Source organism: Oncorhynchus masou, chromosome 15 (genome assembly GCF_036934945.1).
Source record: "Oncorhynchus masou masou isolate Uvic2021 chromosome 15, UVic_Omas_1.1, whole genome shotgun sequence".
In the NCBI taxonomy this organism is placed as follows: Eukaryota; Metazoa; Chordata; class Actinopteri; order Salmoniformes; family Salmonidae; genus Oncorhynchus; species Oncorhynchus masou.
The window spans coordinates 50,652,697-50,676,258 of NC_088226.1; the positions used below are offsets into that span (position 1 = coordinate 50,652,697).

At 40.5% G+C, this 23,562-nt stretch overlaps 1 protein-coding gene across 1 annotated transcript; it reads right to left on the reverse strand.

Annotated features, from left to right (window-relative positions):
• LOC135555124 (LIM/homeobox protein Lhx4-like) lies at positions 1–10,002 on the reverse strand. The gene is made up of 6 exons (XM_064987482.1): positions 9,924–10,002; positions 6,037–6,208; positions 2,947–3,149; positions 1,393–1,547; positions 1,055–1,226; positions 1–389 (listed from the first exon to the last, which is right to left on the reverse strand). Exons 1-6 carry the CDS (start codon positions 10,000–10,002, stop codon positions 1–3), a joined length of 1,170 nt encoding a protein of 389 aa, XP_064843554.1.
• Positions 10,003–23,562: the final 13,560 nt, after the last annotated feature.

The window sequence follows — 23,562 nt, forward strand, 5'->3', positions numbered from 1 at the left end:
TCAGAACTGGGAGTGGTCCATCTCGTCCAGCCATGAGGCAGGGCTGGTGGGGAAGTCTGGGTAGCCCGTGCTGCTCCCTGTGGAGAGGTCAGAGGTGGGGCCTCCTGCCATGGCCCTGAGAGCCTGTCCCACGCCACCCTGCCCCCCCTGGATCATGATGCTGTCCATGGTGAAGCCCAGGTTGTTGAGCAGTGGGGTGTGGCCGGACAGCGAGGCGATGGACGACGGTGACTGGGGGAGGCCGTAGGGACTGCCCGGCCGAATGTCATGATAGGGTTGTCCAGCAGCGTCCAGAGAGAAGCCTCCGTTCAACAAGCCTCCGTTGGCCACGTCGCCCACACTCCCATACAGACCGTTGGTGTGGCCCAGGTCTGACAGGATCTGGTCGTCTGGTGGAAGAGAGGAGGGAGTTAGCAACTATCAATTAGCCACACAGTGGTGTTTTAACACTTCTATGGAGTTGTCATCAACTATAGCAACATTATACAGCTGTTATCTTTAAATAGAATTAAGTGCCTTTATGAAACCATTTTATTGAGGCAACATAATCTGGATTTCATCTAGGTAAATGGCATAGGTGTGTAGTACTTAATAGTGTTCCCCCAGCGCTTAGTAAGAGACGACAGAGTCATGATGTATCTTAAGCTCAAACAAAGGGGGTCTGTTCATGCAATACAAAATATTTGTCTCCGACAGTCCCTCCAGTGCTGTTTCAATAACAACAATGCCCCAGAGCACTTTCCTTCTAATTGACTAAAAGCTTCACCTACTTTATAGAGTTTCTGCTACGGTGTTTTCATTTCTCGTAAAAACAGCCTCCTTTTAAAAGTGGCTTGAGACTTTTATGAGTCCCCAAAACGGGCTCACAAACATCAAATAACCATAAAAACATGGGGATGTGTAAAATGTAATTTGCATGGCCAACACTTCTCATTTCATGTAGGCTCCCATGGAGATATGTGGAAAAGGAAGACAAGAAGAGGAGGAGGAGTTGAGGAAGAGAGAGAGAGAGAGAGAGAAGAAAGAGGTTTGGGGTTGGGTTAGCCATACTGACCTCTGAAGCTGAGCTCACTGTCGCTCAGTCCCGCATCATCTGCTGAACTCTCCTTCTCCACCTTGTTGCCCCCTCGGTTACGTTTGACACTTTTGTAAAACTGACCCCAACGGTGCCGCCCTGCGTCCTTCTTCAGACGCTTCTCTTTTGCACGACGATTCTGGAACCACACCTGCCATTGGGGGATGAGAGACATTTCTCAGTAAATACAGAAGAGAGGTTTTACTCTTCTAATTTGTGTTCATATCTACATATTATCACTAGGATGTTTTCTTAAACTAGTCCAAACTAGAAAATTGCTCCGCTTGGTAATAGAGATCCTGTTGTGAGGCACACACCTGCACTACTCTCATGTCCAGCCCCGTCTCTGAGGAGAGCTGCTCGCGGACGTGGCGCGCTGGCTTGGGAGAGTTCTTGTAGGCGATTTTAAGGGTCTCCAGCTGTTTGGCTGTGATGGTGGTTCGTGGTCGCTTTGCACCTGCCTCTGAATCATCTGAGAAAGACATGCAAGGATTATAAAATACCCTTTAGATATTTAGCTATATTTGTGACTAACATTTTTTATTGTAATTAACCTGTGGGTTTTTGATTTTGTATATCGACTAGTAAATACAGGTGAAGAACTTGCTTGAATGGACTGTGGTGCCATGTATGGCAAGTTGATACCCTTCTGAAACTGTCCAACTCTAGCTGTAAGGGACATAAATCTCCCAGGAGAATTCCAGAAGAAGGGAGTTATTGGTGGCCCACCGTAAAAGTGCATTGCATCACTTAAGATAAACAATCAGCAGGCCATGTAAATCTCCATAAATACACAGGCAGAGCTTTCAAAATCAGATCCATAAAAGGTCATAGAACTGGAGATTTAATGCCCAGGCAGGACATTGAGAGACACCCACTGGGACCCCCTCTTCACTATCCCCCTGCCTCTTGTGATCTCTCAATTCTTCAGTATTATTGTACATAAAGGAGTTAATGCAGGCTGGTCTCATAGACTTGACGTTACATAGTAAATAAAAATATGGGACACTCAAATTAGTATGATATGTTATGTTTGGTATGGTTATATAAGACAGAAGGTTACTTAATTAAGGCAAAAATGAAAGGATTGTTCGTTCAAGGTGAATGGGTAGGCGTATAACGCGAACGTCTAGCAACCCAAAGGATGCGTTTTCAAATCTTATCACAGACAACTATCACAGACAACACAGACAACTTTGCAACTACTTACTACTTTTTAGCTACACCTAGCATAGCTAACGTTAGCCACCTAGCTAACGTTAGCCACCTAGCTAACGTTAGCCACCTAGCTAACGTTAGCATTAGCCACTTAGCTAATGTTAGCCACAACAAATTGGAATTCATAACATATCAAAAGTATGGCAACAGTATGGTAACATATTATACAAATTGTAATACGTAACATATCATACAAATTGTATTTCGTAACATACCATACAAATTGTCATTCCTAACATACAAATTGTAATTCGTAACATATCATTTGAAATGGATGATGAAAATCTACAAATGAATACATACCATTCCAAAGATAACATATCATACTAATTTGAGTCTCACAGATTTTCGTTGATTATGTTACATCTACCCGTGAATCCAGGTTGGTTAACTGCACCTTGCTGTCTGCTGAACTAACTGTCTCCTAATTCCTGCACCTTTCTCCACAGCTCCCATGCAGAAGCCATCAGAGATTTAGAGCACCATGCCACACGGGTGAACCAGCTTGAGGCTGCTAGTCTCAAGTCTATTTGGTGAGAATGTTCTAAATAGAACAGGTTACCAAGGAGACAAGACTGAATTATTCACACAAAATATTACTCACACAAAACAGTGGCCAAAGCAATAGGAGGATGACCCAGTCAGACACCTACCATTCTGTTTGGCCGTCTCGTAGTCCTCCTTGCACACCAGCCTGCCGTCTTCCATGAGGTAGAACTCATCCCCAGTGGCCAGCTGCCGGCTGCACATGACACAGGCGAAGCAGTGCAGGTGGTACACAAAGTCCTGGGCCTTCCGCACCACCTGGGTCGGCGGTATCCCCTGTTGGCATGATGCACACTTTGTTCCAAACCGCCTGCAAGTAAACACACACACATACACACCTGCCGTCAGATACTCAAACCCCATCCAGAACAGGTAGATCCAGCCCTAGTCAGCTCAGACAGAGGCGGATGATAACAAAGAAGGTCTATATCATAGTTATGACATAGCATGCATCGTTTTCGCCTCTATTTACACTAATAATAGTATTAATAGCTGTATAAGTTGTAGAGGGGGAAAGCATCAGTGGTGGAATGCATTTGTGTTGGTGGTAAGCTGGTCCTCAGGTTGACAAATGGCATGGATCAATGTAGTGGTATAGTGGGGGCTGAGAGATCCAATAGAGAGAGCTCTGAGTAAACACACTGAAGAGAACCAATAAAGCACCGACTCAGGAGGGGCTGTAAATCACACAGCCTATACAGAGAAATAAACCCTTCCTTCAGACCAAGGTGAAGTTTCTTCATCACTGCTGGGAATCCAGCACTATACTCCAGTTCCAAGCCCCCGCCTCAGCCCCATTCCCATCCTCATCCTCCCTCTCCTCTTCCTCTCTCCCGTCCCTCTAGTGCACAGCACCACTGCAGTTTTAACATTTAAAAAAATCACCCCTATTGTCCCCAGGGCCACCTAATAAAGTTAGCCTCCACTCTCTGACTTGCACGCTTTTTAGGTCTCATTGAAGCTTCTGACATTAAAACCTCTCAAACATGATTTAGTAAAAGCCTGTACGGATCCTGTTTTGGATAAAAGTCAAACTTAATTTTCTTCTTTAATGCCTCAGAAATTCAATCGTAAAAAGATGGAAGCAAAAGGGGGAGAAAGAGGGAAGAGAAGAAATTCAAAGTTGCTGTTTTGTGTGTCCAGCTCGGGCTGGTAGAGCAGTAATAAATTGAATTTGTATAGAGTGTCTTTGGAGTTGAAAGTTTGAGTGTTATGTGTTCTGTCTTATCCAGCATAAGTATTCAACATGGCCAGAAAGGCAGGAGGATGTTGTAGGATGTTCAGCTTGATTAACCTCATTGTGTTGATCATGTCACTAAGTCTTGACACAAGCCTTTTCTCTAACATTATGAAAGTTAACTATGAAAAGAGGAAAGTCCTCACTGACCAGGGGCATAGCCACAGGTGTACCTGGGTGGGCGCATGCCAAGCCCACCCAATCCGATTGTCAGTGTTTCAAACAGAACATTATTTGTCTTTTTACCTAATCACAGTACTTGACTTGGGCAGGAGCTCACTGGAACTGAGTACTGGCACCTCAATTTTTCTTCTTCTCGAGTTCCTGCACCTCCTATAGAATATTAGCTCAAAAGAATTGAGGAGTTCCTGCACCTAAATATAAATGGTACCTTCACCTAAAATGAGTACCGGCACCTATTTCAATCCAGGTCTAAACATACATACGCCATCAGATGAAATTCATAGTACGCAGTACGGGGTGGGAAAACGAAAGGGATATATAGACAATAATAATAATACATTTTATTTGGCAGATGCCTTCAGGACACTCAAGGACATCTTACATAAAATCGAGTGCTATGCGTAAAATACATTTTATTTAGACCTATGTAATTAATTTGAATTATGCTTGATTATTTACCTGAAAAAAAAGAATGAAAAACGAATAAAACAAATAATAATTCAAAATAATGGGTGGTTCTGGCACGTGTCATTTCGCACGGATACCATGTGAAGTAAACAGCAGCTATCGCTGTGTAGGCTACTCACCGCAGGCTGCTCATCGTTAGCTAGCTAGCTAAGACTCAAGTAAAATGGCCAAACAAAGCTAAAAAAAAATCAAGAGACCGTGTATAGAAGAGGATGTTGAAGCATTTGCCAAGTTATGTGATATCAGTGTTTTCGACATGAAGGGCCTCCAGTCCCCCTCTATATCAGTCATTGATTGCATTGATCTAATCGAGCGCTGTTTTTATTCAACACTTTTAGAAATCATGAAAAACGCTTCTCCACTTCGACTCGCACTCTCTCCCACCCGCCGATGAGACGTCACCATCAGTCCAGTGAAATAAAAAAAACGAGTTATTTCAATTTATGCTCTGATGTACCTCACAAGTAATTGGCTACAACAACTGACCCATTGCCAGTGATATCAGGTAGCCTCGCTTGAGACTCGCGTTTTGAAATATAAGGAACTACGTTATTTATAATAAGGGGTAGGACTACATTGAGAAAAACAGACCTCTCTTATTATATATGAAAATAGGCAAATGCACGAAGCAATGGTTATTTCCAGTCATTTTTAGGAATTTAATTGAATTGCAAGTAGAACTTTGCCCTGTGTTCTCCGCCCATGCACTATACTTAGGCCCTATATGCTATTGATAATGTAATTGGTATCACACAATATATTGTAGGAGCACTTGATCTCCCGTGCCCAGCAGAGAATTGCACACGGCTTGCATTTTGAATCATAAAGTGATCTCGACAAAGAAAAGGTTGGAGACCTCTTTAAGCTATGGATGCCCATTGTGAATATTACTGTTATATCATGGCATTCTGTTCTAGTCTCATAGTCTGTTAATTATAGGCCTATGTTGTGTTATGTGTAGATCTATGTGAGTCGCATGTTAAATGCAAGAGTCATGGATTTGCGTAGGCCTACAACACTATTTGGTTTGTAATGCCAAATCACGTAAAATGGTTTGTTTTGTGCAATCAATTAAATTTGGCTATAGGATAGGCTAATTTTGATAATTGTATGATGATTTGAGTGATTTCACAAGTCAATGCCAGTGCAATCATGTTGGCATTTTTTAGCTCACTTGAATGTAGGCAATTAAATATAATGCTAGCTTTGCTTAAAAGTACATTACTTTTACATATAATTCCATTAAGCTTGCTATAATCAAATGTTCGAAATTCCCATTCAATACGTTTATAAATGAAGTTATACTCACTTGAAAAAGTCCTCTTTGCAGTACACATTTCCCGCCCGCGAGAAACACTTGTCTGCCAGCAACGCTTGACAATCGGCGCACTTGAGGCACTTGGAGTGCCAGTGGCGGTCCAGCACCTTCAGGATGAACTTGTCGAGGATGTGTTGACTACAGCCCGCACACTGGGGGATTTCTGGAGGGAGAGAGAGAGATAGAATACACAGCATGCGTTAAGACAATATCCTGGTCCTGGAATACTGCAAGGAGACAGGTGAGCAGAACATTGCCGAGGCCGGTTTACAAGATCAGAGCCGGGTAAAATTATGTTAATTTTTTTTTAAATAAAACAGTAATGCAATTCCTCATCATTATATTCGACCTCGATAAAAACATAGTCTGACAGAGTAAATTGTGTCACCATGACATTCATTCGATTTGAGATTGAGATTGATCCCATTCCTTTACTCTGCTTTTTTAAATCAAGTGCCTGTGCCAGTGACACAATATTTAGCCTTGAAGTGGACTTGATTGGACCCCACTGATTCGATTTTTCTTATCTTAAACCGAGTAATAATGGCATGAATGAAGAAAACTAGGTTATAAGTAGGAGCACTAATAGTATTAAAATCCATACACCATTATCACCACAATACACCATTAATTGTCACCATCAACATCACCAGAACAGCGTCACTATTGCTGTGATAAGATTAGGCTATGCAAAAAAAAAAAAAAAAATCAGATGTATTATTAGATTTATAAATATATATGGAGATAAATATTACAATGTGATATAACAATACATATTATTATTATACAGCCTTATTTTTTTCCTTTGATATAAATATGAAACCTCGGGAAGTAATTTCCCTGTATTGGTAGCTTATGTTAACCATGTGAACAATGGCCAGGTGAAGAGGCATCTCATTAAAAAAATAGTATTTTCAATATATTAGAATAGTGGCAAGAACATAAGGAGATCGTAATTAGAACGGACCCCTCAAACTCATTCAAATTGATGCAATAGGGATAAGCAGCATTCTGTGCGCAAAATCATTATCCAGGTGATTTTTTTTCTGTGCTCGAGGAGTTTAATATTTTCACTGTATCTAAGGTCTGCCATTAGCCTATCCCAAACTAGTTGTTGTTTTAAATAAATGACACATGAAATCACACTGTCTAATCATTAATCTAATCACACCCATACCAAGTTGTTTAAACGTGCGCTTTAGAGGTCACGAGAAGTAATACTACATGTGCTTCTTCATTCTGTACGTTGGGAGACATTTTGGAGGAGTACAATTTTTATATTTATTGTTTCTAGAAGGCTGCTCAATCAGCAACATTCATACATAAGCCGCATACACAACGAATAGAGGGATACGTTTTACATTACACTTACAAAGGTGTAGGCCCAAGTAAATGAAAAGATGCTGCAAAGCTCAATATCTTGTATTTTTACTATTGTGATGTGGCATTATGCCTACAGTCATTTGCATAACAGATATTTCCCAATCAACTTCACAATACAATACGATAACTATGGAGTACATGTATTTTCAATACGAGTTAATACAAAACTGAATTAAAGATAGGTGTATTTTACATCCACAAAATATGAAATAATTCCTCTGATTTGTGGTGCTTTTGTTCATTCGATTTTGGCGGCAGTGGTGGTGCTGAAATGATAGCTCAAGGGCCTCCAGCATGCAGCCAATCTTGGCAGTAGGCCTATTCACGCTCGATGTCTAATAGCCTCTACACTTCCCCTCTCTCTCTCTCTCTCTCTCTCTCTGCTTGACTTATAAATCACACGATTATACCACTTAAGATCTCTGGTGTGCTTCAAGATGGGTCCTCAAATCTAAGAAAATGTGATCCTACACGCTTCCTTTCCTCTTTTAGGCGGCTGTAGTTCGATAGATGTTAATTTCTCACCAGTCTGATAGGGATACTATTTTTTACATTTTTTAACAGGACTTAAAAAGTGTTTCATATCAACCAAGTCATGTGCTTATTAGCTACAGCATCGGAATGACTGTACTGTAACACCTTTATACGAAGCCTATAGTATTAGGGAACGAGCTCATAGCATATGGAGCTCATAGGCCTATAGTTGATATGTTTTGTAGATTGCATGACCTACACTTCAAAGCAAGCAGACTGTAAACTCTATTCAGGAAGTAATCTTCTTCTTCTTGGGGCTTTGTGCCAAAAACCGTTTAAGAATAATTACCCTTATTCGTAAGAGCATGCGAACAGCCATATTCATCATGATAATAATGTTTAGATACATAATACTAAAATAGTTTTATTCGTAGAGTAATCCGGTATTAAATCCAGCATGTATGCACCAAGGGGGGTTGAGTGGCAAGATCTTTACCCAATCTTTTAATCTCCCTCGATTAACAAAATTAAAGAGCATACGCCGCCAATATACAGGCTATTTGTACAGGTTAAACAAATTATATTTCACAATTCTGCGTTGTTTCACTTTGTGCATTATGCATTATGTTTCACTACCTTTATCAATACTGTATGGTAGCCTAAATGAAGGTCGTATTAACTAATACAAGAGACAGTTTTTGACAGTCTCTCTTTTAAATTAGTTAAATGGGTTAACTGTTGTGCACGCTATAAAAAACTGAATACAATCATGTACTAAATCGTAAGAAATTAGTCTAGATTTTGAACATATACATATATGCTTGTACTCTCCAGCGCTGAAAGAAGCAATGGCTCGTTTGGATCTGCGATATAAAGGAGTATTTCATTGTGGATTAAGAGCAACATTAGAGGTAAAACCATAATAGGTCCATCTGTACATTTCGGTGGCTCGCACATGAATAATTAGGTCAGGAATTTATCCTATCCCAGTTCTATCTTGATAGCATGGTCAGATTATATAGGCCTGAAGATTAACATGACGACGATAAAGAGCAGATGCGAAGATACGCAATTCTTTGCTTTGATGCTGAGGTAGGCTAGTTATTGCACACACTATATAGTGAAATATTTAATGTTTTTCATGTTTTAATAGAAATGACGATAAAACCACCTGTTTTAGTAGGCTATAATATCATGTATGTGTCAAACAATAATAAGACAGACATAATTGTACAATTATGTAGCCTATAATAGTGCAAAAACACAGCTATAACAGAAACATTAAAGCATACATTAACATATATAGCCTGAATCATTCAGATATGACTCAGTAATAGCTGTCAGTCAAACCAGCTGGGTAAAGAGAGTAGGTGATGACAACGTCTGATCTCTCGTACGTGGCCAGACTCGTTTGCAAATAAACAGCTGTCTAGCATGTCTCTGATTGTAAACCAGAGGCAACCCTCTCATACAGCTCGAGGGAATAGAATACAAAACGCGCTGGAGGTAGAAAATATAAATATTCCTGTGCTAATAAGAAATGTAAAACAATATCTTAAAGTGTGTCTATGTCTTGATGAGTAAAGTATTATGCACGTCAAAACCTAGGCCCATGCACATGGGGCTTCTAAAATAGAGTAAAACCCGCACGTACAACTCGTGCAAAGGGCTGGAGTTTATAAACAACACTGTGAGCAGTTTAAACAATACATACTTGTGATAAAGAATCTCTATCTATACAGCATTCCACAAAATTCCATATGAGGACTAGAAGATCAAAATGAGATGGAACTAATATCCTCACTTCAAATAATAATATAAAACACACGTAATATGAGTCAGTGGTGTAAGAGCCACAATAGTATGAATACATATCACTGTCTTCATTAGCCTGTCTGTCCCTCAACCCTGTGTAATTAGCCGCTGCATCTGTTCTACAGCAGTGCTCTGCAGCATTTCAGAGCTCACCTGCCAATGTCCTTATGATATAATCAATAGAAAAGGAAATGGAAAAGCCTTACGTTGCATTGGCACTCCGAGTATCTCCGGTAGACCCTTCACAGGACTCTCTGTTGGTAGAACAGCCGCACTTTGCATCATTGTGATCCAAAACCGGGAATAAACACACACATATACACGGTGGGCTGAAGCTCCCGTCTATTTAGTGAAAAGGGTAGAATATATCAAATAGAAACTGGGTATGGACCCTTTTGTAGATCTAGCTGTCCCGTTAAAGTCCGGTTTGTTTTATTATTCTGGAATATTGTCCTGTGCTTGCCGGATTTCGCTGTGCTCTTTTGGTGTGATCATACAGGCTGCTTGATTCATTCACACTGCAGGGGCAACCGTGACGTCACCATAGCATGGGCACCGCCCGGGACCAATAGGACCCTCGGACTAGCCTCAAATGGGCGGAAGAATTCTGCTTGTGAGAACAGGTAAGAAGAAGGAAGAAGTAGTGACGAGACAGAATGCCACCAGAAAGGCGGGACCTTCTTTAGGATAGTATCAATAAATACAGGCTTGCTTTGCTCATAGCATTGTCTCTCTGTCAGTATAACTGAAAGGGTAAAACGTTGGTCAATTGAAAATGACAATATGCTTTGATAGACTTTGCTCTACTCTTCAGAGACGTGAAATTTGACATTGAGCAACCGTTAGCCTATAGGCTAACTAGTCTGTACAGTCGAATCCATAGCCTACCTGCTCTGATATGAAAGAGATATGAAATGAATCAGTTTCCTCGTATTGTCAACGATTTCACAATTAGGCTATCTATAAATTGCATGTGGGTAAATGCTTTTTTCTGCTCTAAAACTTCAGGCAAAGTAAGTCCTATTTCTTAGGGTAAACGAGTTATTGAATCTGGTTGCCGATAGCATACAAAAAGCATCGTTGGTGTGTATGCTAAAACAGCATTTGAATTACAATTTGTTGATTGGACAAAATCACAATATTTGTGTCTGATCTCTATGAATAGGATGTAACCTGACTGTAATGAAGACCTGTTGTCAGAGAGCCTTGACAGGTATTCGAAGTCCAAGCACAATCCTTCTGACAGTGTTAATTTCAATTCCGCGTTTGAGAGACTGCTCTCGGATAAAATATTCCCTCCGGAGAGTTCGTAGTTCAAGCTAGATGAACTCAATCTTCGCTTCCAATTTTCTTCAAGCATAAAATGAAATGCACAGTTTGCTCGGTCTGCGTCCCAAGCGTTCAGATAAACAATAGCATGCAGTCCTATTTCACTCAGGTTGAACGAAATTGTACAAGCAGCCGACCATCTGAATCTCGGAATATCTGAATACAAAATACCTAGCATGTAGGCAGGTTTATGTCTGCTATTACCCTAACCCGTACCACCATTACTAACAACAAGTGTTTACAATAATAATCATGAACATTTCTAACATTAAAATAATACATTTAGCCTATTAATCATAATATAATTAGGCAATTACAATAATAATAACAACAATAATATGAATATGAATAATAATAATAGCCTATAAAATCAACATCATTTTGATAATGAACACAATAACTGTAGAATATTTTGTCCCGATACAACAATTACATAAGATTATAACAGACATTTGGGGCATAAGGAGTATATGTTTTTTTCTGTTCACCTTGCGTCCACCATAGCCTGTGTCATTTCGTGTGAATCGGAATGAAACTGACAAAACGTTATATCTAATTACAACTAAATTACTGCCATCGTTATCTCGTTACTTGGTGGATATTCACTACAAATGGACTAAGATACCCCTCTCAAAAACATTCTTTAACCATTAACCACCTTTGGGATTTATCTAAAAATCAACTAAAACATCCATCTTTATTGGATTTAAACACACTTACAATGTCTGGATATAAAGGGAGTCAATTCCAAAGGGTATTTTGTCGACCGCCAAGGAGGTTTATACAGCTATTGTTGGTTAACTTAACACTATCCTGCCTCTAAAGGTATACGAACAGTCACGTGTTTCTACATACCTGTCTCGGATATTTTCTCTGTTTTTCTGTTTTTGTGCAACTACAAACTCGTTTTTGCAGCTGTAAAAAAAAAATACTAGCCTCCTACCCACATGACTCAATCCAGTTGGCCTATCATTTGCAGACTGACAATATAGGCCAACTAAGTTATAGGTGAACCAATGTCTAAAAAAGAGAATATATTCTGTTACATTTGCATAATGGTGATATGATATTTCAGATAAAGCTATAGGATATTTAAAATTTAGCGGATGATTCCATTGTTTCACATTGTAATGCTGTATGGCCTACAAACCACATACGCCGTTGTGTGTTTAACGTTTGAAATGTAGTTTAGTCAAATGAAAACACTCATCAAATTGATTAAATGGGAGCAGCAGGGATATTCTGGGAATAGGCTACACCCCACACCAGCCCCACAAGCGCTAAACCCGTCTTTATGCCAGGTGTCCCAGTTATACCCACCCCCTTCATCCCTCCTCTCACCCAGGCCGGTGTGGCAAGGGAATCATCCCGTCGAACACTTTCATTTTCATTACACTTTCCCCCCCAAGATTATTCAATTACTCTGATTGTCGAGTGGTTCGAAAACATGCATTTGAATTTTAAATACAGTGTGGAGAAAATGTTTTTACTTAGACTGTCAACATTAGGTCATACAATTAGATTAATTGATATATGTAGGCCTACAGAGGATACATGCACATTCGATAGAAACTGAGGGACACAATTAGGATGTTGTTTATTTTATTCATATACATTGCCTAGTAATGAAAGTAAAAACAGGCAGAATAATATATAATAAAGCAGATCAAAATATCTCAAGTGAAGTATAACTATTGAAATAGTATAAACTGTGGAATTTGCGTAACCGAGTGGTTGGTCCCCTGCTAGAACGTATCCTACAAATAAAATGAGTGAACAGGAACCTATAACTCAAGTAAATGGCGATTTTTCTGCCACCGCTGTTGACCCAGTCACCTCTAATTAGATATAATATTTCAGTGTACGAGTTCATTGACATCTGCGATTCACAAATCCACCTTGTTGGTAAAGCACAAGGACCAAGATCTAATAATTCTCACCACTGGACCGCTATTGTTCATAGGCTAACCAGGCCTTCCCCAATGCCTTCTTGTAGATGTTAAAACGTATGCACCCAAAAGGCTAGCTAGTCATCATAATTACCTTTAACGAAATTAAGCGTCATCGATGCTTATTATTAAAACCAAGACACACTAAGGGAAGTGGTTTGGTGATTTAAGAAGAACAAATAACTTGAGGATATAGCCTATTATCTTACCTGAAATACAGTTGATAGTTGTGGGTCATTAACCAGGTTTCCATCCAATCATTTCATGAGAATTAATTACCTGACGCATAAAACAAGAACAGGCTCAACCTAACCTAAATGCACCGTAGATGTATATAAACCCTGGATTGCTGTTACTATGTATTGACCATTGAGAGGCGTTGAAGCCACCGGTCGGCCATATTGGGACTACCGAGTAGGAGCAGTCCTCCATAGGAACGAATGGAATTATACAGTATTTCAATTAAATGGAAAAAAATAACCTATATTTAAGTATTTGTGTTGTTGTAGTGGGGACAGTAACATTAGTACTCTCTAAAAAATAAGGGAAATGTTTTACCATATTATTTATTTGAAAAAACTATATATGTTTAGCTCACATATTATAATTGAAAAGCATGCATTAAGGTGTCTGTAATATAATAAACGTGTCAAAACATAGATGATGACATTTATACATTAATTTCTATTGATTGAAACATATTTTGGGAGGAGGAGTACCAAGATGGCTGCTTGATGTTTTCATTACTGCTCCCCCTGTTTGTCATCCAGGGGTTATACACATGATTTAAATACACATAGGTTTTCCTGTAAGCCAGTAGATCAGTAACTAAACACGCTCACGCACACACGGCTGAGAGAGCAGAACTGTACAGTGTAGGCTTTACCATCACTATAAACATCACTATAGGCAGCCAATATGCACATGAAAACAGTCAATTGTGATTGGGAAAAACATGATTCAAAATTAAAATAGAAAATTCAATGGTCCATTTATGCTCTCTATTGTATCTTCTTCATAAAACAGCAATAATATCCTGGTAAATAATGAGTAATAATCCAAATTCAAGGAGCAATAATATTTTATCTGTTGGAAATTGTAATGAATTTATACTTTTAATACATTTGTAATTCTGGAATTTAGGCTATTATAGTGATACACGTCACTCGTATTGAACCTGGAACAAAGCACTGTCTCGGAGAAATCTCAAAATCGCTATCTTCTACTTATCGAGTTACGTTTGATAAGCCTACGTAGCCTACTTGACACAGACACGGAAATCGCAATGAATGGACCAAGTCAAGCCCAAGACCAGAAAAATGCAAGTCCTATTCAAGACCATCAACCTCTCCCTCAACGTGATCAAGACAAAGGAGATGATTGTGATAGGAAAAGGAGGACCGAGCACGCCCCCATTCTCATTGACGGGGCTGTAGTGCAGGAGGTTGAGAGCATCAAGTTCCTTGGTGTCCACATCACGAACAAACTAACATGGTCCAAGCACACCAAGACAGTCGTGAAGAGGGCACGACAAAACCTATTCCCCCTCAGGAGAATGAAAATATTTGTCATGGTTCCTCAGATCCTTAAAAGGTTCTACAGCTGCATCATTGAGAACATCCTGGCAGGTTGCATCACTGCCTGGCATGGCAATTGCTCGGCCTCTGACCGCAAGGGGCTACAGAGGGTAGTGCGTACGGCCCAGTACATCACTGGGGCCAAGCTTCCTGCCATCCAGGACCTCTATACCAGGAGGTGTCAGAGGAAGGTCCTAAAAATTGTCAAAGACTCCAGCCACCCTAGTCATTGACTGTTCTCTCTGCTAAGAGGTACTGGAGTGCCAAGTTTAGCTTCTACCCCCAGTTCATTTTTTAAATTTTCCTACCCAGACTACTACTGCATTTATACGGAGACTTGATTACACACAGGTGGATTGTATTTATCATCATTAGTCATTTAGGTCAACATTGGATCATTCAGAGATCCTCACTGAACTTCTGGAGAGAGTTTGCTGCACTGAAAGTAAAGGGGCTGAATAATTTTGCACGTCCAATTTTTCAGTTTTTGACTTGTTAAAAAAGTTTGAAATATCCAATAAATGTCGTTCTACTTCATGATTGTGTCCCACTTGTTGTTGATTCTTCACAAAGAAATACAGTTTTATATCTTTATGTTTGAAGCCTGAAATGTGGCAAAAGGTCGCAAAGTTCATGGGGGCCGAATACTTTCGCAAGGCACTGTACATATTACCTCAATTACTTCGACTAACCGGTGACTCTGTACCCGAACCCCCTGTATATAGTCTCGCTATTGTTATTTTACTGCTGCTCTTTAATTACTTGTTCCTTTTATTTCTTATTCTTATTCATATTTTTAAAACTGCATTGTTGGTTGAGGGCTTGTAAGTACGCGTTTCACTGTAAGGTCTAAACCTGTTGTATTCGGTGCATGCTAACTGGATAACAGTTGTTCAGGTTCTTTCTAGCTAACCAAATGACACCTGCATCTCTAGCTGTGTATAGCCGCAGAAAAACGATATGAGGAGGAAAAGTCACTCACCGACTGCTCCAATGGCATGACATGACATCCTCCTAGCAGCTAACTAGCTAGCTAGTTATTTAGCGAAGGTTAGGCTCAGGTGATATTGCTACATAAATAGATATGCTAGCCTATTAGCCACGTTATGGCTGACTTGTGATCATTGCCCCTCGCTAGTTTGATTGTATTGATATTCCCAGCATTAGTTACATTTGTCTGTTTTTACAGAATATTGAGTTATTGAAACTGAAACAGTGCCTCCGAATGGAGGCAGCAAAGAATGTACCAGGCCAGCTGTGATTTACAACCTGATAGCAATATTTTTTGGACTACCAGGAAATGTATTGGTGAATTAAATTAATCATGCATTGAACTGCATTTGACGGATATTCTGATTGCCTGGTTCCTTCATATCTGCAAAGTAGTTCAAAATGCTGTCAGTTCAACTTTAAACTTTAGGTCACTGGTTACTTTGTGTGCTAAATGTGAAAGTTTTTTTGCAATTGCAAATTTCGATTGGGAAATGTTTAATGGTTTTGTTTTTGTATTCTTATGATTGGGACCTACTTGCGTATTATGTCTGAGTTTATGGACTGCATATCCTTTAACATCATGCTATGTGTGACTGCTGTCTTTCCATCAGCCCTATGCAGTGGTGTAGTAGTGCCTGGAGAAATGGGTATACTCTATTTTTGCAAAAAAGTTCCCAAATGGCCCACCCAGTGAAGGAAAGGCACCCTGTGTGAAAAATCCTATATTTACCAATAGAATTTTTCAGTACTTTAGTGAAAATACATGAAAGTACTACTTAAGTAATAATTTGGGGTATCTGTACCACTGGATATTTTAGATTTTCACTCTCAAAGCCACATTATTATTTATTTATTTTTAAACAGCGTTTTACCCCTTTTTCTCCCCAGTGTCCAATTGGTAGTTACAGTCTTGTGCCATCGCTGCAACTTCCATACGGACCCCGGAGAGGTGAAGGTCGAGAGCCATGCGTCCTCCCCAAAACACAACCCTGCCAAGCTGCACTGTTTCTTGGCACACTGCTCGCTTAAACCAGAAGCCAGCTGCACCAATGTGTCGGAGGAAACACTGTACAACTGGTGATCGTGTCAGCGTGCATGTGCCCGGCCCACCACAGGAGTTGCTAGAGTGCGATGGGACAAGGACATCCCGGCCGGCCAAACCCTCCCCTAACCCGGGGAGGGTTTGTGCGCCACCTCATGAGTCACCCTGTTGCGGTCAGCTGCAACACAGCCTGGGATCGAGCCCGGATCTGTAGCGATGCAGTGCCTTAGACCTCTGCGACACTCGGGAGGCCCACACTTTTTGTTTATATAGAAAAAATACAAAGATTTGATGGTCTAAGTCCACAACAATGCTTAAACCACATCAATCTGATTGGGTGGGCTGTCAGGGCCTGGCTCCCCAGTGGGTGGGCCTCTGTCCACCCCTGATGGAAACAGCACATGATGACAATAGCATATCACAAATAGCCTATAAACCAACACTTTGGACTAAACCTTTTCAACACCTGGTTTGCATACCCATTGTTACCTTATATAACATTTACTGGTAGATATCATACATTGAAACGTCTTTCCTACCCTAATGGCAACCGAAGTCATTAATCTGTGAGGCTCCACACTCTTGCTGCCTGCAGGTGATATTCCGCTGAAACTAGGTTGTGTGCGGAGCGTACGTGAATATATTTAATTTGCTTTGCGATTGTGTAGGCTACTTTTCATGATTTCTCTACTGTACTACATAATTGTTAAATCCTATACCACCACTACACTACTTTGATACGCATGAGTAGGGATTAATAAGTGAGTATACGCAATGGCTACTGAAAAAAAGTGGGTACACGATTTATACCTGCGTATACCCTTTACTACACCACTGGCCCTTTGTGTTTTACAAAAAGTGCTCTCCTACATGAGCGCGCTGGTATTATGGTTGCTGTCCACAAATCTGTGACATTGAAGGCCTATAAATTCGCCACTGCGCAAACATGTCTATAATAGATATAAAGGCTGTTAATATTTTTTTTTTCAAGAAAGGAGTGTATATATTTGGCCTGGTGAATCGTTTTTTTGCGCTGACTGAATGGAAGCTGATAATTATTCGAGTTTTACTCCGCTGGTCTCGGCTGGTCTCGGGAAGAAATTACGAGTCCTCACTGTCTGAGACCTAGTCAAGACCGAGTACAAATGTATCCGACACCGAGACAAGACCGATACACTCAATATGTGGACCGAAACACATACAACACTGACTATATGTACAGGTTTGAACATCACATTTAATGAATGAACTTCCTACATTTAAAGGGAAAATTATGTGGCGGGTGACATTTCGCTTCTAATATCTAATATTTTGAAACCGTGACTGCTGTGACATGCAAAACATTTTGGGCCAGTTTCAACTGTGGCCTAATGAAACAAATATCGTTTTGGAGTGGATTTTCCCTTTAAGAGGCATAATAACCACAGGGAGCATCATTACTGCCCATCGTTTTGACAAAACACGAATAACGTCATTCAAACATACCTACTCAGGTGGATTTCAGGCGTCATGTTCATTTCAGCACCTCTCCTTCTGATCAGCGCTCAACCTGGCGGAAGCGGGGCAGGATGGTCTTCTTGTTTACTCCAGCTAGGTTCTTCTGTAAGCACGAGGAGAAAGCAGTAGCATTTTGCAAAACATTTTTTTTTGCCGTTTCACTAAAAATAGAAACATAAATAGAGAACCACGGTGGCCGAGGCATCATGTCAGAACGCGCTCCCCATTTCTTTGCCAGAAAAATAAAGATAGGGGACCTCAGGCGAGGGCAGGGAGAACATTTAATTGCACTTGTGAGCAAATTCTATTAGGGAATAGTCTCCTGACAGGTCCTGTCCATTTAGGTAATTAGTAGAAGAGATTGTTTGAACAAACGAGTTGTATTCCACAGCGATCTGATTGACTACTATTCTGTTGCTTAGTAAGTTATATTTTCCATTTGATTTCGTTATCTGTTGGCAAATGTAATCAAATAGTTTAGTCGTTATCATTAGACCACAACAAGAGGTAGGCTATGTATGGTTCCATACGTAACAAGAAGTCCTCAAACAATAACTGATCATCTGTGTTGTAATGTCTGATGACACGTTTTAAAAATGTAATGTGAATGGCGCCATTATATATATATTTTTGTGCTATTTTTCAGAATATGTAACCTAGTTACAAATACTGTCGACACCATTGCACTTAGGTCTTTAAAATTACCAAACTGAATACTTAAAACATAAACCTCACAAATGTTTATTTTGCAATAATGGCTATCCACCTCCCCATTTAATAACAGGCCTACCTTTAATTTGAAAACATTAAAAAGGCTTATATTTTGTTTAAATGCTATAGGATAATCAGAATTTCCTTGTTGACAAATGAGAACAAGTAGCCTTGACACTGATGATCTACAGTACACTACAGTACATCTTGTAATAAACGCGGGAATACTTGGGAAACAGAAAATATTCCCTGATGAGTGACAATGCATGGGTGTTTGAGTGCATTATTAAACCAATGTGATTGACACATCCGGGAATTTGTCCAAGTTTATCATCCATGTACCCGATGTTAGGCAGACACGGAGGGTTACGAAACTTTCTGTTCTTTCAAGTTGGCATGGTCCCTATTTAAACTCCAAAACGTAGAGAACAGTACCAGGGCCTGATTAGATTCTGAAATGTATTGATCAATTGTTCCTCCACTCCACTCCCCCCAACCCAGCCCACTCCTTTATCAAACAGCAGCCCACTAAGGTACACTGGAGATGGACTGAGAAATATAAAGCAACCACTCCTGACATAGTCTTCTCTGGCTAAACACAAGTAGAGCTGTACAGCAAAAGAAAAAAGCCCTTATTCCCCGCTTCTATCCTGTCAATCAACCTGCTCCCCTGGGTTAAGAAAAACCCACACACCGGCCAGCAGCCCCATAAATAACAGTCACAGGAGAGTCTGAATGCAAACAGTAGAACTCCAGTCAGAGGGCTGTGGACTGAGATATATGCATGCAGGTATAAAGTATCTATCTACACATCTTCAAACAACTCTTTATCATGCAATACTGAATAATTACACTCAATAATATTCACGTGTGGAACAAGTGGAATTATTGTAAAATGGATTCTGCTGTGTATGTATAGTCCTTCCTCCCAAGTATGCATGGGTACACTATTTTGACTGCTATAGCTATATCTGTGATATCTTCTGTACTCTCATGGAGGTATGTATCTTCTGCTATGCCTGCTCCTGGGATGATCTGGTGGCCATGGTGGGGATGGGATGGTGAAGATGAGTCAGAGATGGGTCCAAGAGGAGGGGGTGGAGTCACAGCAGTAAAAGGAGATGAATCTGACCCTGCTATTTTCGGGGCAAATGTAAAAACGGAGTAAATGGGTGAATGAGATGTGATAAGGGTATCATATACAATTGAAGATAGAAGTGTTCATACACCTTAGCCAAATACATTTAAACTCAGTTTTTCACAATTCCTGACATTTAATCCCAGTAAAAATTCCCTGTCTAAGGTCAGTTAGGATCACCACTTTATTTTAAGAATGTGAAATGTCAGGATAATAGTAGAGAGAATAATTTATTTCAGATTTGATTTCTTTCATCACATTCCCAGTGGGTCAGACGTTTACAGACACTCAATTAGTATTTGGTAGCATTGCCGTTAAATTGTTTAATTTAGAATCAGCTTTCTATTTCGCAACAAAGCCTCCTTCACTCACGCCGCCAAACGTACCCTAGTAAAACTGACTATCCTACTGATCCTCGACTTCGGCGATGTCATCTACAAAATAGCTTCCAACACTCTACTCAGCAAACTGGATGGAGTCTATCACAGTGCCATCCGTTTTGTTACCAAATCACCTTATACCACCCACCACTGCGACCTGTATGCTCTAGTCGGCTGGCCGTCGCTACATATTCGTCGCCAGACCCACTGGCTCCAGGTCATCTATAAGTCTATGCTAGGTAAAGCTCCGCCTTATCTCAGCTCACTGGACATGATAACAACACCCACCCGAAGCACACATTCCAGCAGGTATATCTCACTGATCATCCCCAAAGCCAACACCTCATTTGGCCGCCTTTCTTTCCAGTTCTCTGCTGCCAGTGATTGGAACGAATTGCAAAAATCGCTGAAGTTGGAGACTTTTATTTCCCTCACCAACTTTAAACATCAACTATCTGAGCAGCTAACCGATCACTGCAGCTGTACATAGTCCATCTGTAAATAGCCCACCCAATCTACCTACCTCATCCCCATACTGTTTTTTATGTTATTTACTCTTCTGCTCTTTTGCACACCAGTATCTCTACTTGCACATCATCATCTGCTCATTTATCACTCCAGTGTTAATCTGCTGAATTGTAACTATTCGCTCTTATGGCCTATTTATTGCCTACTTCCTCATGCCTTTTCCACACACTTTATATAGACTTTCTTTTCTCTACTGTGTCATTGACTTGTTTGTGTTATTGGCTTGTTTATTGTTTACTCCATGTGTAACCCTGTGTTGTTGTATGTGTCACACTGCTTTGCTTTATCTTGGTCAGGTCGCAGTTGCAAATGAGAACTTGTTCTCAACTAGCCTACCTGGTTAAATAAAGGTGAAATAAATAAATATTTTTAAAAGACTTGGGTCAAACGTTTCAGGTAGCCTTCCACAAGCTTCCCACAATAAGTTGGGTGAATTTTGGCCCATTCCTCCTGATAGAGCTGGTGTAACTGACTCGGGTTTGCAGGCCTCCTTGCTCGCACACACTTTTTCAATTCTGCCCACAAATGTTCTATCGGATTGAGGTCAGGGCTTTGTGATGGCCACTCCAATACCTTGACTTTGTTGTACTTAAGCCATTTTGCCACAACGTTGGAAGTATGCTTGGGGTCAATGTCCATTTGGAAGACCCCATTTGTGACCAGGCTTTAACTTCCTGACTGATGTCTTGAGATGTTGCTTCAATATATCCACATAATTTTCCTACCTCATGATACCATCTATTTTGTGAAGCACCCCCACACGATGCTGCCACACCCGTGCTTCACGGTTGGGATGGTGTTCTTTGTCTTGCAAGCCTCCCCCTTTTCCCTCCAAACATAAATATGGTCATTATGGCCAAAAGGTTCTATTTTTGTTTCATCAGACCAGAGGACATTTCTCCAAAAAGTACAATTTTTGTCCCCATGTGCAGTTGTAAACCGTTATCTGGCTTTTTCTGGCGGTTTTGGAGCAGTGGCTTCTTCCTTGCTGAGCGGCATTTCAGGTTATGTTGATATAGGACTCGTTTTACTGTGGATATAGATACTTGTGTGCCTGTTTCCTCCAGCATCTTCACAAGGTCATTTGCTGTTGTTCTATGATTGATTTGCACTTTTCGCACCAAAGTATGTTCATCTCTAGGAGACAGAACGCGTCTCCTTCCTGAGCGGTATGACAGCTGCGTGGTCCCATGGTGTCTATACTTGTGTACTATTGTTTGTACAGATGAACGTGGTACCTTCAGGCGTTTGGAAATTGCTCCCAAGGATGAAAATCAGCCAAGACCTTGTGGAGGTCTTGGCTGATTTTCCCATGATGTCATGCAAAGAGACACTGAGTTTGAAGGTAGGTCTTGAAATACATCCACAGGTACACCTCCAATTGACTCAAATTATGTCAATTAGCATATCAGAAGCTTCTAAAGCCATGACATCATTTTCTGGAAATTTCCAAGCTGTTTAAAGGCACAGTCAACTTAGTGTATGTAAACCTCTGACCCACTGGAATTTTGATGCAGTGAAATAATATGTCTGTAAACAATTGTTGGAAAAATGACTTGTCATACACAAATTGAAAATGGAGTTTTAATGACTCCAACCTAAGTGTATGTAAACTTCTGACTCCAACCTAAGTGTATGTAAACTTCTGACTCCAACCTAAGTGTATGTAAACTTCTGACTCCAACCTAAGTGTATGTAAACTTCCCACTTCAACCGTATGAACCTCCTTTTTTTCTCTCCATTTGAAATTATTCACTGTTTCCACCTGCTGGAGCTCTATAGGGGGAAAGCTTCATAGTATTGTTAAGGTCAGATAGAGATGACAGAAAATGTATCAGACCTGTCCTTCATTTTAACACATCAACACATTGGCAGTAAACATGCAGGCTGTGAATACAGGAGAGGCTGACAATACAACTGTGCATTGTCTAATTTATGGAAGACACCATACAGAGCAGCAAGGTGATTTTTCTGCCCTTGAGTTTCGAGCTTCCATAACATTACATGTTACATTCTGGTATAGCGCTATAGTCATTGCCTGACGACTCAAACGGAATTCTTCCACTGCTCTATTGTTCACTACATACTTCAGTCTGAAACTGCCATCATTGAAGTCGTTTGTGGTGACGTCATAATGAGGAGTGTTGTACAAAGCAAAGTCATCGGCGATTGGATAATCTCTAACCAATCAGAGTATCAAAGCCAATGCCCCCCAAAAATGTAAAGCCGCTTTACCCACCAAGTGTGAACTGACTCTGGCCCAACCCATCTGTCTCTGGGGCCAATCAGAACGGTTAGAATGTGTTCGAGTTCTAGAAATTGTCAGGGAGGCACTCAGATTCAGACTTATTGTGGTTACCTATCGCAGAGGGCGTAAAATAAACTCCTGAAACTAGATCCCCCCCATATACTGGTCTTCATGAGAATTTAAAAAAATTCAGGGGGAGGTTCTCATCTGCACTGTTCAACCAATCCAGTAAATGTGGAGGAGGCGTTAAGATGGAGTTCAGCAGAAGTCATTATTTTTCCATTTCCCCTGAAAACTGGAACATCCGGTAGTTGGGGACTCGGCAGAGGCTAAATTGCAGAGAAGAAATCTAACGTCCGTGGGAGTGGCGTAGCATTTGGCCGGACCAAGTTTGGGTAGCCAGGCAACTACAGACCCAGACCTCCCTGCCTGAGTCTCTCCACATTTTAGGAT

What these genes read in the sequence shown, in the direction of transcription:
- LOC135555124 (XM_064987482.1), bottom strand. Translation starts at nt 10,002, where the DNA reads ATGATGCAAAGTGCGGCTGTTCTACCAACAGAGAGTCCTGTGAAGGGT. An exon ending in TGCAAAGAGGACTTTTTCAA is followed by an intron (nt 3,150 to 6,036) that starts GTGAGTATAACT and finishes GTTTACTTGCAG; the next exon opens with GCGGTTTGGAACAAAGTGTG. An exon ending in CAGTGAGCTCAGCTTCAGAG is followed by an intron (nt 390 to 1,054) that starts GTCAGTATGGCT and finishes CTCTTCCACCAG; the next exon opens with ACGACCAGATCCTGTCAGAC.